The sequence below is a fragment of the Pleurodeles waltl genome, chromosome 5 (assembly GCF_031143425.1).
Source record: "Pleurodeles waltl isolate 20211129_DDA chromosome 5, aPleWal1.hap1.20221129, whole genome shotgun sequence".
NCBI classification, from domain to species: domain Eukaryota; kingdom Metazoa; phylum Chordata; class Amphibia; order Caudata; family Salamandridae; genus Pleurodeles; species Pleurodeles waltl.
The window spans coordinates 1,101,591,334-1,101,608,305 of record NC_090444.1 but is presented as its reverse complement, the minus strand read 5'-3'; the positions used below and the strand labels follow the sequence as shown (position 1 = coordinate 1,101,608,305).

General features: G+C 41.6%; 1 protein-coding gene across 1 annotated transcript in view; it reads left to right on the top strand.

Moving 5' to 3' along the window:
• Positions 1-16,972, top strand: part of LOC138296305 (ADP-dependent glucokinase-like) — a 136,728-nt gene that overhangs the window by 96,376 nt on the left and 23,380 nt on the right. Inside the window, exon 4 of the mRNA XM_069235320.1 lies at positions 10,254-10,350. Coding sequence (XP_069091421.1) covers positions 10,254-10,350 — 97 coding nt within the window. The remainder of the gene's footprint in view (positions 1-10,253; positions 10,351-16,972) is intronic.

The window sequence follows — 16,972 nt, the reverse complement described above, 5'->3', positions numbered from 1 at the left end:
CAATAAAAGTCCAGTCTGTAATTTACAACGCTGTGAGCTCTAACTCGAGCAAACATGAGACTATGGCATTCCAAATGCTTGTTTTCCTGTTGATGTTTTGTTCTATGTGCACACTTCATTTGTAGCTCCTGTGTTTTTAGCTCCCGTTTGCTTTGTTAAAGGTGTGTATGTTTTGTTTGTCGGCTTATTCTATGTGTACCATGTTAATGCTGTTGTAATGTAATAGCCAGAGTTCTAGGTTCGCTTTATTCTAATTATTTAGGGCATTTAAAATCATGCTTCTTTGCTGTTTGTTTGATGTGCCAAAAGTATTTTTTGTAATTGCCTCTGTTGTTGAAGTTGCTGTAATTTTATGTGCTTATATTACGTTGTATTGTAATTTTTGGGGGGTTTAAAGTTACGCTTGTTTGCTGTTTATTCGATGAAGCCCCCGTTTTTTTTGGGGGGGGAATTGCCTTTTTTGATAAAGTGGCTGTAATTTTATGTGTGATTATTTGTTGTGAAAAGTTTGTTAACGAAATTAGGAAGGTTGTGTGTGTTTTTGTGTAATGTCTTTTGTATGGGTGCAGCAGGGTGAAAGATAGACTGTACTTATAGGTATGTTTATATGGTGTTAAATGTGTGGCTTTCTGTTTAATTTATTTATGGCATAATTTGTTATGTTTAGCTTTGGATCAAATTTTGACGTAAATAAATACATTTGAAAAAAATCATGCAAGCTTTCGAAGACTAAGGTTGTTGAACATTAAAAAAACGAGTTCATCTTTAATCCTGCTATAAGGCAAATACATTATTGACTGTTAAACGTGCCGCTCTATAACTTCCAGCAGATACTCCCCTTTACACGGCAGGGGAGACATTGATACTTGGAGCTTACAGCTATATAAAAGACTACCTGAGTCTCACTCCCAACAGGACAAAACTTTAATTGGATGCTTACAAATATTTGCTTTGTAGAAGGTTTCAGGGGAGCTGATGAGAGTTCTTCTTCTGTAATGTATTTAGTGTCCAGTGGCTAGGAGCATGAGGAACTTCATCTATAGCTGAACAGTATATACAAGTTTAATTGCAATAAGTTTACATATATGTATTTGCTTGATATGTATAGTATTTCGAAACAGGACAAACAAAAATGGCTTTTATAAAAGTTGGCATCTAAATTTAAGTCCTGGGCACGGCCAGCCATTATAACTAACTAGGTGGTATATTAAGTACTTGGGAAAGTGTAATGTAGGCACTACAGGGAAAAACAATGAGCGCAGTTATGCTTGGCTTTGAGGAGCTGCAATCTCTTGTCTCCGTGCTTCCCCAGTAGCTGGCGGCTTATACTCCCTGGTGAGTTAGGCTTGTCAGGAGCTAACTTTCACTCTCCATCCTCAACTTGGGCTGCCCACTGCATGAATATTGCCATAATGCTTTGCAGGGCATTCCTTTGCAAAATATGTTCTCCCATAACTCATCACACAATGTGCTCTTTGTGTATATAATATCTCTGGGTCCCCCGACTATAGTAAGAGAGACTCCAAAATAATAATATAAAACAATAAAATAAATATTAGCAACATTTTCAATTTGTACTTCAGATAGAGGAAAAAGGTAAATTGAAATGCTTTAGTTATATAGAAGGCCATTAACTTTGTATGGCAAAAGGACCTAATTAAGCAGCAGAGTTGACCAATTTATATGTCAAGAAAAGTCCACTTATGCACTTACAACACCAGTAGCTCTAACTCGAAAAAAATGCTAGACCTATTGCATTGCAGATGCTTGTTACTCCTTTATATTTGATTCATATCTTTTTCTCAAATTCTCTGACTGGTTTGGTTAGGCTGCACTTGCTGCACTGCAGTTCTAAGCATTTATCAACCATAATGTGCATAGCTCGTTTCAGTTTGTTACTCCAGATTTTCCCCGAGAAGCGTTAGCTCTTGACCACTTGTTCTGAAGCCACACCTCTGCTGGAATTTGTTCAATATTCAAGTTGATTTAGGTAATACAGGCATTTTATTATGTGAAAAGGAGAACAGAACAACTTTTTCCAAAAGTAGGCTCCCAAATTCCCCAATTATGGTAACTCTAGCCTCTAGGAATACTTAAAATTAATTTTCCCTTAAGCGAGAAGATGTCAGCATTTAACGTAGGAAACTTACCAATTACGCAACTTTCAGAGTACTTTATTAAGTAGGAAATCTTAACAATCTGATCATTGGTTTGATCTGTCCGCTTTAAAGTTCTCAAAATATGGCATATGCTAATGCCAAACACCTAAAGAGGTTGTGATAAACACAATGCGCAGACATTGGTGATGAGCATTTTGTTTTTACTCCTGGTAGTGGTGGAGGAGGGGAGGTTCAATGATTTTCAACACCAATTGTTCATACGGGCCATGTTGCGCTTAGCATGAAAATCAATGAAGCTAAATACTCAGCAAACAGACATCCTGTCAGTGTTGTGCCACCAGCTAAAACTTTTGTTATTTAATCTTGTGGTACATATAAACAATTGTTACCATATTTGGAAAAGTAACTGAATTTATAGTTCTCTGCGGTTGATCTAGTTATAAAACTGTTGTGCTAGCATGCAGTAACACAAGTACACCTCATTCCCGCCTCTCCTGACATAAGATGTTTGCTTGTCTCCACTTACTGTTAGCTAGGCAACTCTACAGGAAAAAAAATCATCTCCCCTATCAACCTCTACTAAAAAGTTTTTTTTTAATAGCTCAGAATGAATATGTAGATGGTGCTGGCAGTTATGCAATGATGCTCAATATAATCGTGTCATGCTAAGAATCATTTGGTCAACTATTTTTTAGATCTGGATTCCTCAAGGTCAAGGAGTGTACAGTGGTGGGAAACACCGACTCCACCAGCTTTGCAGTGCAAGTGAATTTTTCTTGTTGGCTGAAGGTCTTCTCAAATTAGTTGGTCGTAAAAGTGGAGGGCAAATTATATATATATATATATATATATATATATATATATATATATACATATACATACTATTTAACCACGTTTCCAATGTTTTTATCCTACGAATTCTTAATTTGAGTCTGATTCCATGCATACTTTAGGTCTGATAAACACCTACATTTACATCCTACTAAAAAAACTCCCACAAAAGCCTGGAACATCAGAGAGAACAGTCTCCTCAAAAGAACGATACCTGAATGAATAGCTACTAAGACTGCCATGAATGGACTATCTACCAAGAATCGTAAGGTGACTGTATATGTGGCTCATTTGCATTGAAATGTACTAATCCTCTGGCATGGTCAGTAAAGGAAGTTAGACCCACGTTTTTGAGGTAGTGGTAGAAAATACCGACACTTATTATAGAGAACACTGCAGACTGAATTATCATCATACAATGTTTGAGTTGGACCTGCGTAGTATCAAACATGTGACCTAAATAATGCATGCAGTTCCCACCAGCATTGTCATTGTTATGGTTTTTATTAACTAAACAATACAATTGACAAACATTTGCTAAAAGAAACATAAAAACTGAAATACATTGTGTTCAAGCTGGTTAAGATAACAATTGGACCTACCGCCTCAAGATAGGGGAGTCGGGCTTAGTCTCCCAAGTGCTGCACCAGTAGTTACTGCAGTACAGAATTTTTACAAAGGGATATGGCCATAAGCTAGTCCGTGGTCAGTGTCTAAAGTGCTGTATGCAGTAATCCACGCCTGAGTCAAGCGAATGAATTGGATCTTAGAGTCAGATAGATCTTTAAAAAAATTATCTGTTATGAGTTTCTGACTGTAGTTGATAGATTTAAGACTCTTTATAGAAGGACACAAGAAGACCCTGAGTTCCTTCACATATTTAGCACATCTCGCAAGTGATGTTGTATCAAGTTCGGAGAAGCAGAGCGAGGAGGCCCCCTGCATGTATGCGCCCCACATGCTAGGAAAATCGGTTTCAACAGAGACTTCCATCTGGTGTCCAGAGAGGGGCAGCAAAACAGAAAATGCAGCCATGATTTCTATTTGAAATTGCACAGCCTGCAAGCCCATCCCTGTCCTGCGCTGGCCCACACGGGGTTGAAGTCTGTTATGGGTAGCCTGAGAAGTCTCATGCGCAGGATGTCAGTGCGCACCAGGCTGTTGATGGAGTCCACAAGGTAAGGTTGAAATCCCCCTACCAGGTATGATGAGTTCAAAGAAAGTAGGTTGTCCTAGGAGTGTAATGATGTGATGTTTGGCTGAAAAGAAGTTAGACGCAGCTGCTGGTGGATCACCTTTTTCCAGGGCTCCAGGGTCTGCAATTTAGAACATTGCCAAGGCCTTCAGGAGGTGTTTGGACCATGGATTCCCCCGATTTTCAAAGATTCCCTTCAAGTGAGCCTTCAGTGAGTTCCCAGGAATCATCAGAACCCAAAGATAATATTTCAAAGTCAGCTTTGCAGGTTAACCCTTGGTTAGTCAGGCTAAATTCTAACCAAATGCGGAATCTACGCAAGTACCTCTGTAGATGAAACAAACTTCCATGGCCTGAAGACTGAGGCAGATCCAAGGTGAATGAATAGGGCCCGGGGGAAAGCCAAGTGCCTATAACGAAGGGCAGGGATTGCCTTGGTAACTTTAAGTATCAGACCAGCGGTTGGACTTTTTAATTTTCTTTTAAGACAGACAAGACTGTATGTAATCGCAGATGCTTTCTTCTTTAGAGAGGCTATTTGGCCTAGGGGTTTGGCAGTGTCAGAGAACCAGACCCCCTGATAGTTTCACTTTGATATTGATTTGACTGTCAGTGGGCCCTAATGCCAGGTGAACAGTTTCCTGGTCCTTTGGCACCGAAAGATTAAAACTTTGGTCATGTCCTGGTTTACCGTCAGGTAGATTTTATCATTGTATTTGTGAAGGCCACAAAGAGCTTGCTGCATTTCACTTCTTGTGTGGTCCATCATCACAGTGTCATCAGCATATGGCAAAATGTAGACTTGTGACTGGCCTAGGCGAGGAGGAGCCAGGCAGGTATTCGCCAGTGCATTGCCCAAGTCTGCAGTATACAGGTCGAACAGCAGGGGGTAATGACACAGCCTTGCTTCAAGCACCTTGGGTGGAATTTTTTTTAGAAACAATAAGTAGCCCTGTTTTTATCCTTACCTGTGTATTTGAGTAAAGCAAGATGATGGCACGCAAGAGGTTTGGAGGGATCCTCCACATTGGTAGCTTTCTCCATAACATGGGGCAGTCCACTTTATCAAAGGTGGCACTGTAGTCAGCAAAGCATGGTAGGTGCTTGCAAAAGGTAGCTCGCTGGCTGAAAACTGTCAATGAGATGATGTTATCTATGGTTGATGCTGCAGCATGGACTTTGCAGCCCTGACAAAGGCCAAATGCCTCATAAACAGGTGAGGCTTATTTTGTTCTGACAGAGGGTAATTGGAGGTAACTAGCAGTGTAACAGGCGTCAGTGTGTCATGCAGCACAGCCATGCCCTAAATTTAATTGGACCTGCTTCTTGGAGGTCCTGTGGTTAATGTTTCTGGTGTCTAGAAGCGCATACCTTCTATTCAGATGTCCCTGTAAGTGAGCCAACCATGGATGAAAACGCTGCATTATCTTGGGGCACCTTGCAGTCTTGAAGCAACAACCCTTCAAGAGTATTCATAGGGACCTACATGAGTCTAAGATCTCTACCTGTTCAGTTTTGGTGATTGTGAGAGGCAGGTGAGTTTCTAACAGATTGCTAGATCAGGAATCACTGGTGCTGTTGAGGCAACAACACGTGCCCTGATACTCTGAGAATTTGGCATTGTAGATGTCTGGATTTTTCTGCATTGCCAGCATTTGGACATCGTAGAATGGGCATTGAGGTAGATTAACTTGTATATTATGAGAGAAAAGACCTGACAAAGCCTTCTATTGGACCATTTTCTACACATTTTACTTCTTCTTGCGACTGAACCGAGCACAATCAACTTGCTGACATTATTAGCGAGCTAGCTGCTCCTTTGTGTGTGTGACTTTTTCTCACTGGTCTGATTCTTTGACTGCTATGCTAGCCACAGCCATTAAGCAAAGCAATTGTATCACTGATGTGCTTACAGGCATACAGGTTAAGGCCTAGTTCTGGCCTCATCTTTTAAAGTTATTAACAATTTCTTATTGTTTACTTCTCTTTTATCTGCTTAGGTTGTTATTTCCTTGGTTAATTGGTTTTCATTTATCAGTTGCTACTTCAAATGGTTGATAAATTAACTACCTCATAAGAGATGTTGGCTTTGAAATCATGAATATTAAAGGGTGAGAATAAACTGCTGGTTTAAAGATGGACACACCCTCTGAGTTCTTACAGTTCTGAAGGAATACTCCTTGGATTGAATAATATTTGTGAGTAAGCATTTTTTTTAAATAAAACTGTGAGGAAACGTTTGCCAGTATCTTGAGAACACAGCTAATGGCCACCTTGTTCTGGATATACCCTCTTTTAGTGACTCCCTGTTTAACTAAATATTCTCTAATTTAGTGCTATGGGTCATTTTGTACAATCCTTACTCCCTGCTCTAAAGATTATTTACAAGTTAATTTGATCATGATTAACCCTAGTGATAACAAGTGTTAAGAATCCCTTGATCCAGGGTCGGGCTTTGACAAAAAATAGGCCCAGCACCAACATAAAAGTGGCCCCCATTGGTGAATCAGAAATGACTCACAATTATCGAATCTGGGCACTATTGAACTTCTAAAGACATGTTGTATAGGTGTATGGAAGACTGCGAGTATTTGTGCTTTCAGCAGGCAAGGTTTATGGTTATATCAGGAAAATCAACAGTAGAATCTGGCCCACCAGACCGTAAAACAGACCCACAAACAGCCAAAAACTCGGTCGACACACTGTTCTGTGAGACCAGCCCTTCTGGCATTGCCAGATTACCCAATAGGCCAGTTCGACCCTGCCTTGATCACTTGAATAAGTGAAAGGTTTCATGAAGCTTCGATTCCTGCTGATATTCGTCATGTCTCTGTTGTGAATACTAACAAACCAGCTATCAGTGCAAAAACCTTATGTCTGAGGTGAATTAAAACAGGTAAAATGCAGACTTTATAGCTTCACTCTAAAGGGAGCATCGAGTAGATCTCAAACCCCAGCTGACATCATCAAACAAACATTCTAGAATGCCTATGGTTGATATATTCCACACTCCGTTTCGGCTCATGCAGAGTTAAACACACTCGCACACAGACAAATCTGCACGGAAAGAGCACACCAACAAGAAACAGAATGCACACAACTTGGCAAACATTTTGGTGAATAAATATGAAATATTAACAGCATTCCTCTCCCCCCTCTTTATTCTTTTTTTATTTGTTTCTCTATCCTTGTATCTTGTCTCAGTTACTGTACAGTAGTTGACAATTTAGGTGGGCATTTGATGATTTAGAGAAGAATGGCCAAAATGTCCCCGTCTGACTAAACCGCTCATTAATGAGATTTCAGTTTAAAGGGCTATGCATTGAATTGTCCACAATTAAAGAACCCAGAATTGCCCCATTATTTTATTGTTCCCCATGTTGCTTCAGCCATTTTTTCCCAATTTTACAAATGAAGGTTGGCACTTGTCAGCCGTCTTTATCCTCGTTACCACCAACATATTTCATATGTAAAACAGGGACATTATACTTGATTATTTTATGTACTGCTTTCCTATTGAGTAAAATAATCGGATCGCTAGGTTCTGTACATTATGAGTGGGTGCAGAAAAGAACAGTTGTTTCAGAGAAGCAGCATACTCCTTCAGATATTTTTTACTTAAGAGAAATGAGCCAGTTTTAATAAAAGGTATTACTACACAGATTCACTTTCACATAAAACACAATGGCACATAGATGCATGCATTGGGACACATAAAGACTACAGTAAGAGTCTTCTTAAGGATATTAAATCTATATGCAGTCAAAAAGGCAAAGAACTAATGGAACTCTAGATAGGTTATAGCACAGTGTTGACCATTTTCCTGCCCTTATGATCGCAGTAATACCCTAGAATGCTGGCATTCAGAACATAGTTCATGAGGTCGAGCTAAAATACGTTTTCCGTTCTGTTGCTTCTTAAGCCATCTTCCAAGCCCCTGGTCCAGAAAATGAGAGCATATGTACCTATCTGATAGAGAGTTCTAGCTGCAGATTCCTTACCCTAGAATTATCCCCTAGTGTCAGAGCAGTGCCCCTGCCCACCAGTAGGTGGTGATGTTTGTCTCCGTGTGGTAACATCCGTGCCGGAAGTGACGTTAGCGGTATTTATATAGGTGTGCTGACGTCAGTTCTTTTCTTTCCACGCCAGCCAGCACACATTTGGAAAAGAGCTACCCTTTAGTCACTTTTTGACTGGTGTGGCAGGGATGTTTTTCTAGGAAGGGCAGCTTCAAGCCCTCTGGAGCATGGCCATCGATCTTCCTATCAGTCTGCCCACTCTGGAGGATCTTCTGTTGAAGCAAAAGTGGAAGGTCCTTCACCTAAACATTTCAAGTCTTTTCTTCTTGCTTGGAGATTGAGTGCTGACCGTTGACAGTTTTCAACCTTTCTCCCAAAGCCTGTGTTTCATCTTGGCAGCCAGGGGTCTCGCCACCAAGACAGTATACACCTGGCATGGTGTGCAGAAAAACAAATTGATCCCCTTTCTGCTCCTCTTTCTCAAGTCCTTCTTTTCATTCTCTCTCTTGCGCAGCAGGGATCTGCTCTGGGCACTCTTAAGGGCTATCACTACTTTTTTGAGGTTGCCTGATCAGCTATCCCTTTTGAACGCCCCTGTTGTACATAGGTTCTTGAAAGATTTACCGCATCTTTTCTCTCCTTTTCCATTTATCATGCCTCCGTGGGACCTTAATCTTTTGATTTTTCTGATGTGTATTCTCTTTGAGCCACTACATAATTGCCCTCCCAGGCTACTGAATATCAAGACTGTTTTCCTCATGGCAATAGTGTCTGCCCAGAGGGTAAGGGACCTTCAGGCTTTATCATCCAAGCATCCTTATCTCACCATCTATCCTGATAAACTGGTACTTGGCACATGGGCCTCATTTCTCCTGAAAGTGGTCACTCCTTTTCATATAGGCTAATGTTTACGCTCCACCTCTTCCCTCCAAGGAAGAGGAGCGACTCCCCTGTCTCAACACAAAAAAGCATTGTCGTTCTACTTTGACCTCACATAATAGTTATGGGTGGGCAACCAACTCTGATATATTTTAGCGAAGAAAGGACGGGCTATGCAAAAGCAAGACCAATGAATTGTACTCTACATAGGGATCTGCTACGTATTGGCCAAGAAGTAACCCCCTGAGGATTTGTGAGCACATTTCCCAGAGTTAAAGCTGCGACCACTGTGTTAGCACACAGTGTTCCAATCCTGGACATCTGCCAGGCAGCAACTTGGGACTCATTGCACATTACTGTCTGGACAGTCAGGTCCGTCGGGATTGGCTCTTTGCCCATTTGGTACTGCAGGACTTTCTCATCTGAATTTGGTCTGCAGACCCACCTCCGTAGATGGTATTGCTTGGGGATCTATTCTAAGATAATAATTTGCAGCTAGAAGTCTCTATCAGATGAACAAGTTACTGACCTTCGGTAACGCCTTATCTAACCTCAGATTCCTTACTGACTCACCCATCGTCCCCACTCTGCCAGCGTATTGCTTGGGATAGAGCTTATTCCCCTTCAGGGCCCTACTTTACTACACCAGTGGTCCGTATTCTTTGTGGCTCCGTGCTTCTGGCTCCTGGCAGGAAAAGAAACTGATGTCACTGTGCCTGGGTGGCATCTATTTAGGCACCACAGACAATGCCATGAAGAGCCAAGCGTCTTCACCTACCAGCACGCAGGGGTACTGCTCATGAAAAAAAAATCCGGATCCAGTCTGACAACTGGGGATAATTCTAAGGTAAGGAATTTGCGGCTAGATATAGTCTGTACCAGATAAGTCATTATCAAAGGTAAGTAACTTGTTCCTTAAATACGTAGGCGTGTTATGGGCTCTTCTTCAACACTTCCCTAGCTGGAGTGCTAAATACCCAGTTTTCCCACGTTCCTCCCAGGCAAGTATTACAAAGCAAAAGGTTTTGCCGCGTAAGCGTTTGACCAAACTATTACCTTTTTACATTGCTGTCTATACATTTATAGAATTGCAGCGACAAGGCATTACAAATAAATATTTCCATGTCCAATTGTGAAATGCCTACTTTAGGGATGAAAGAATAGGATGGAAGTGTTGCCTTGCATAATAAGTGTTTCTTCTCATTCTAGTTGCTGGGGATTTGGTAGAGGATGCTGATATCCATTTGATTCTGGAATATGCAACTGGATCCAGATGGGGGGACTATACTTCACGTCGAGCCAACAGGTTTGTTATAAGATCATCATTTCTGTAAATAGTGTGTCGGTCATTTATCAAACAGGGACACATGACTAAATCCTTAATCACAAATTCCCATACTTATGCGAGGTCGATTAAATGTTTTTCCTCCAGGAAATAGATAACAAATTCACATTTTGCTTGCTGTAAGCTTCTTCCTAATGTACGTTTTAGTGTTAGTCACACTTCTTTCCTTGCTTTTTCCGTTTTTCAAGGAGTACTGTGAGGAAACCTATTTCATTGTGTGACACGCTCCCATTATTTGCTGGTGTGCTCATTCATTTGATTCTTCGGCTTCAACCCATTCCTTGCATTACAAGTAATGTCCAGTCCCTGCAGACAGTCACCCCATTGGCATTTAAAACATTTTAAACTCTTCTGCTTCTTCTGCATTCATCCAAATGCCTGAGATGACAAGTAAAGGAGCCTAACAAACTGTAATTGAAGCACAATATTGTAAGGAATGTAACAAGAAAAAAATAATTTGGTCACAGGTTAGTAATTGAAACATTACCTCCTTATCACTTCCTAATCACAGACCTTACATCATGAGGATCTACCAAAGCAGGTGTGACTGCCCTCCCGCAATGTCATTCAAACAGAAAGGGCAAAGTCAGAACACAAAAGATGAAGGACCACACCAGCGCTAAAGTAAACTGACAAGCACAGGATGCCTAAAAGACAGAAGGTATAACTAATATACTCAGAAGAGGAAGTCCCCAATCAAGCAAATGCTGTCAAGAGCCAACCTCACATGGCCACAGGAGAGCCACAGAACCCAGATACAGACACTGACTAAGGAATCTATCCCGCTAGACCATTGACATGGGTGGGGGAGTGCAGAAGGGATCCCAAGGTAGTAGCTCTGTGACTACTATTCAAGGATAACTGTGCCTTTCATCAAAGCAGGCACAATCTACCACAAACAAAAATGATAAGCAACGGGAGAACCCTCTTTCATCAACCCCACACCACAGGAGTGTGAAGGACAGAAACACTAAACAAGATGGCCATAAATCATCCCAAGACATGACATTAAGGCCCCCAGTCCACGCAAGGACCCAGTAATTTTGTGAAGCACAAGATGAGGATCACAAACGTACTATGCTCAGTGCAAAACCTAAGGAAACCGGGGCACCAACCAGTCCAAACCATGTAACAGAGGCTCACCAAAGGGAATAACAAGTAGAAAAGACAATCAATAACCACAATTCAGCAAATGGCACATAATCCCACAAAAGACTGAGCCTAGTGGATCAGGTACATCAGAGAAATTTTGTTGAAAGACCACAGGGAAAAATCACACATCCATTCAAAGGTCAGGACCTAATAAGATATGGAAGGACACAAGCCCAGTTGGCAACAGACATCCATGCCACCAACCAGGCCACTCTTAGCTACACCAAAGTGCACCGGGTATGCCCAGATATGGGTCCTGTGCTCACTGTGCCACTGGATTCAAGCTAGCCTGGCTGATGAGGAGTGATACCCTGGAACCGGTCCCAGTATGCAACTTTCTGATCCAGGGAGAACCTGGCCTGGCAATTCGGGGTGGACTGTTCCCATGGGAACAGGGTCGAGACTGATTTGTATATAGCTGGGTCGAAACTAGGGCGAGAAGGTGGGCAAAAAAAACAATGGATTGGGATGCGTCCCGAGCGATTGCCAGTGGCTGAGATTAATTCAAGCATTCCATGGATCACCTTGTTGCATTTGCCGCCCTAAGTGCACTGGGTATGCCCAGATGTGGGTCCAGGGCTCTCTGAGCCAATGGATTGAAGCTAGCCTGGCTGTTGAGGGGTATACCCCGAAACCAAACCAGGGATGCTTGTTTCTGGTCCAGGGAGGACCTCTCCTGGCAGTTAGGGATGGACTGTTCCCATGGAGAGCGGGGTCAAGACTGATTTGCTTAGGTGCTGATATGGCTGGGTCCAAACTAGGATGGCATGGTGGGCAAAAAAACTATGGATTGGGATTCAGCCTGAACGATTGCCAGTGGCTGAGATTAATTCAAGCATTCCATCCACCACTTTGTTGTTTCAGCAAAGAAGTGGAGGCACGAAATAGGTTACAAGACATGGACTCAAGGCACATATCTCATGAGTCCCAAGTCCAGCAGAGACCAAAGTGGAAAATAAGTGCCCAGCAGGGAACATGGGGAGTCCAAACGCAGTAGTCTGCCAGGAAGACAAGGGAGAGAGCATTCACCTTCCTTCAGCAAAGGAGCTCCAGACATTTTGCATGCACAACCCTGGCCCTAGTCCAGTATAGTGTAAGTCAGTGTTTCCCAACCTGTGGTCCGGGAACCTCTGGGGCCCCACGAAGCCTCCTCAGGGGGTCCGCTACTGCTTAGAAAATTAAATAATGTTAATAGATTAATAAAGTGTATACACTTAGATTTCTGGGGCTGATATGGCACACGGGGCTCTCAACCCCCTCTCCTTCTTTTACTGTTTTGATCCCTGGGGCTGGGGACCTCACTCATACCTACCCATCCCCAAAATAAAAACATCCCTGGGTCCTGGCCCACTTTGAGGTTCTCTTTTAAGTCTATTAAATACACTGGGCCTAGGGGGCAGGGTTTCCTTACTTTTTTGTATTATTCCTTTTATTTAACTTCAGGACAGGGGAATAAATCCCCAAGTCCTGTAATGACTTTCCCGTAACATTTTTCTTCATGTTGCAGTCAGCCAATCAGCTTCACCAAAGGGGGCGCCAGATGTGCCAAGAGTTTAAAAAAAAAAAAAAATAAGCAACACAAAAAAAACCTGGGACAATCAAAAGGCCTGCAAGAGTCCCCCGAACCCAACCATCCTGATATACAAATACTTTTGTCCCTTAATTTCTTAAAAACTAATGAACGAATTTTCATCAAATCACAAAAAGAAGCTCTTTCTTGACCAAGATGTAGATTACTGCCAAATGTTTTGGAATTACGTTCAGCAGTTTTTGTATTAGCACTGTCTAAAAAAAAGTGTATGTAAAATGCATGGAGATTTTGCATTTTGGGAGTCCTCTGTTGACGGATCACCCTAAAACTTTGCATAAACTGGGCAAAAAAACAGAACTTTTTTTGTGAAAGTTTCGTAGAAATGGGTCAAATGACGCCCAAGTTATTAGCAAGACGAACATTTCCTATGGAGACACTGACCTAAGTAAAACTACCTGCTGCCAATCGCTGGTAGTATATACAGGGAGTGCAGAATTATTAGGCAAATGAGTATTTTGACCACATCATCCTCTTTATGCATGTTGTCTTACTCCAAGCTGTACAGGCTCGAAAGCCTACTACCAATTAAGCATATTAGGTGATGTGCATCTCTGTAATGAGAAGGGGTGTGGTCTAATGACATCAACACCCTATATCAGGTGTGCATAATTATTAGGCAACTTCCTTTCCTTTGGCAAAATGGGTCAAAAGAAGGACTTGACAGGCTCAGAAAAGTCAAAAATAGTGAGATATCTTGCAGAGGGATGCAGCACTCTTAAAATTGCAAAGCTTCTGAAGCGTGATCATCGAACAATCAAGCGTTTCATTCAAAATAGTCAACAGGGTCGCAAGAAGCGTGTGGAAAAACCAAGGCGCAAAATAACTGCCCATGAACTGAGAAAAGTCAAGCGTGCAGCTGCCACGATGCCACTTGCCACCAGTTTGGCCATATTTCAGAGCTGCAACATCACTGGAGTGCCCAAAAGCACAAGGTGTGCAATACTCAGAGACATGGCCAAGGTAAGAAAGGCTGAAAGACGACCACCACTGAACAAGACACACAAGCTGAAACGTCAAGACTGGGCCAAGAAATATCTCAAGACTGATATTTCTAAGGTTTTATGGACTGATGAAATGAGAGTGAGTCTTGATGGGCCAGATGGATGGGCCCGTGGCTGGATTGGTAAAGGGCAGAGAGCTCCAGTCCAACTCAGACGCCAGCAAGGTGGAGGTGGAGTACTGGTTTGGGCTGGTATCATCAAAGATGAGCTTGTGGGGCCTTTTCGGGTTGAGGATGTAGTCAAGCTCAACTCCCAGTCCTACTGCCAGTTCCTGGAAGACACCTTCTTCAAGCAGTGGTACAGGAAGAAGTCTGCATCCTTCAAGAAAAACATGATTTTCATGCAGGACAATGCTCCATCACACGCGTCCAAGTACTCCACAGCGTGGCTGGCAAGAAAGGGTATAAAAGAAGGAAATCTAATGACATGGCCTCCTTGTTCACCTGATCTGAACCCCATTGAGAACCTGTGGTCCATCATCAAATGTGAGATTTACAAGGAGGGAAAACAGTACAACTCTCTGAACAGTGTCTGGGAGGCTGTGGTTGCTGCTGCACGCAATGTTGATGGTGAACAGATCAAAACACTGACAGAATCCATGGATGGCAGGCTTTTGAGTGTCCTTGCAAAGAAAGGTGGCTATATTGGTCACTGATTTTTTGTTGTTTTGTTTTTGAATGTCAGAAATGTATATTTGTGAATGTTGAGATGTTATATTGGTTTCACTGGTAATAATAAATAATTGAAATGGGTATATATTTTTTTTTGTTGAGTTGCCTAATAATTATGCACAGTAATAGTCACCTGCACACACAGATATCCCCCTAACATAGCTAAAACTAAAAACAAACTAAAAACTACTTCCAAAAATATTCAGCTTTGATATTAATGAGTTTTTTGGGTTCAATGAGAACATGGTTGTTGTTCAATAATAAAATTAATCCTCAAAAATACAACTTGCCTAATAATTCTGCACTCCCTGTATATATATATATATATATATATATATATATATATATATTTATATACACACACACGTATATAGATTACTCTTTATAAATTATTTATTTTTAAACTCACATTTATTAAAGTTACTCCTATTTTTACCACTACTCACCCCTAAATCCTAAAATTGCCCTTACCTCAACACACCCCTAAACCCCAGAATTATTCTTTATCACTACACATCCCTGTCTGACAAAGGGTGGTAAGATAATTTCAGGTTTTAGGGGTGGGTAGTGGTAAAGAGAGGTAAGGGTAAATTTAGACTTTAGGTGTAGGTAATGGTAAATGGTGTTAAAAGTAATTTTAGGGTTTGGGTGTGTAGTGGTAAATGGAGGTAAGGGTGATTTTAAGGTTCAGGGATGAATAGAGGTAAAGGGGAAGTAAGGGTGATTTTAGGGTTCAGGGGTGGGTAGAAGTAAAGGGACGTAAGGTTAATTTTATGGTTTAGGGACGGGTAGAGATAAAGGGAGGTGTGGAGTTAGGGTTCAGGGGTACGTAGAAGTGAAAGGAAGTAAGCATGATTTTATGTTTCAGATTGGGTAAAGGAAAAGGGTTGATTTTAGGGATCAGGGGTAGGTAGAGAGAAGTTTGATTTTAGGGTTCAGGGATGGGTAGAGATAATGGGGGGTAACGGGGTGGGTAGAGGTAAGAGGTGTTAAGGATGATTTTACAGTTATGGGGTAGGTAAAGATAAAGCAAGGTAGGGTAATTTTAGGGTTCAGGCGTGGGTAGAGATAAAAGAAGGTAAGGTTGATTTTAGGGTTCAGGGGTGGGAAGTGGTATAACAGATGGGCTGATTTTTAGGTTCAGTGTTGGTATAAATAAAGGGAGGTAAGAGTGATGTTTCTGTTCACAGATGGATAGAGATAATGGGAAGTAAGGGTGATTTTAGGGTTCAGGGATGGGTGAAGTCAAGGGAGGTTTTAGGGTTCTGGAGTGGGTAGAGGTAAAGGGAAGAAGCAATGAGAGGTAAGGGTGACTTTTGGGTCCGTGTGGTTAGAAGTAAGGTTGATTAATAGCGTTCTGTGTTGGATAGAGGTAAAGTGTAGTAAGGGTGATTTAATTGTACAAGTTGGGTAGAGGTAAAGTGAGATAATGATGATATCAGTTTTCTGGAGTGAGTAGAGATTAAGGGAGGTAAGGGTGCTTTTGGAATTCAGGGGTGGGTAGAAGTAGAGTAAGGCAAGGGTAAACTTTAGGGTTTCAGGGCTGGGGAGAGGTAAAGGAAAGTAAAGGTGATTTTACGGTGTGTAAACTAAACGGAGGTAAGTGTGATTTTACAGGTGGGTAGAAGTAAAGAAAGGTAGAGATGTTTTTTGTGTTTAGGGGTGCGTAAATGTAAAGGGAAGTAAGAATAATTTTAGGGATTGGGGCTGGTAGAGGTAAAGAAGATAAGGATGATTTGGGGGTTTAGGGTAGGTAGAGTTAAAGGGAGTTAGTGGTGATTTTAGGGTTCAGGGCTGGATAGAAGAAAATGGGCATAAGTGATTTTAGGGTTCAGGGGTGGGTTGAAGTAAACTGAAGTAAGATTAATTTTATTGTGAAGGGGTGGGTAGAGGTGAAGGGATGTAATGAGATTAGTGTTCAGGGGTTGATAGAAGTAAAGGAAGGTAAGGGAGAATTTAGGGTTTAGGCATGGTAAAAGTAAAAGTAGATAAGGTTGATTTGAGGTTCGGGTTGGATATACACAAATAGAGGTAACTGTCATTTTACGGTGGGTAGGGCTAAAGGGAGGTAGTGGTGATTTTAGGTTTCAGGGTGGGTAGTAGTAAAGGGAGCAAAGGGTGAAACATAAACCTTTTGAAACCACCACATGTTACATGATGACTAAATA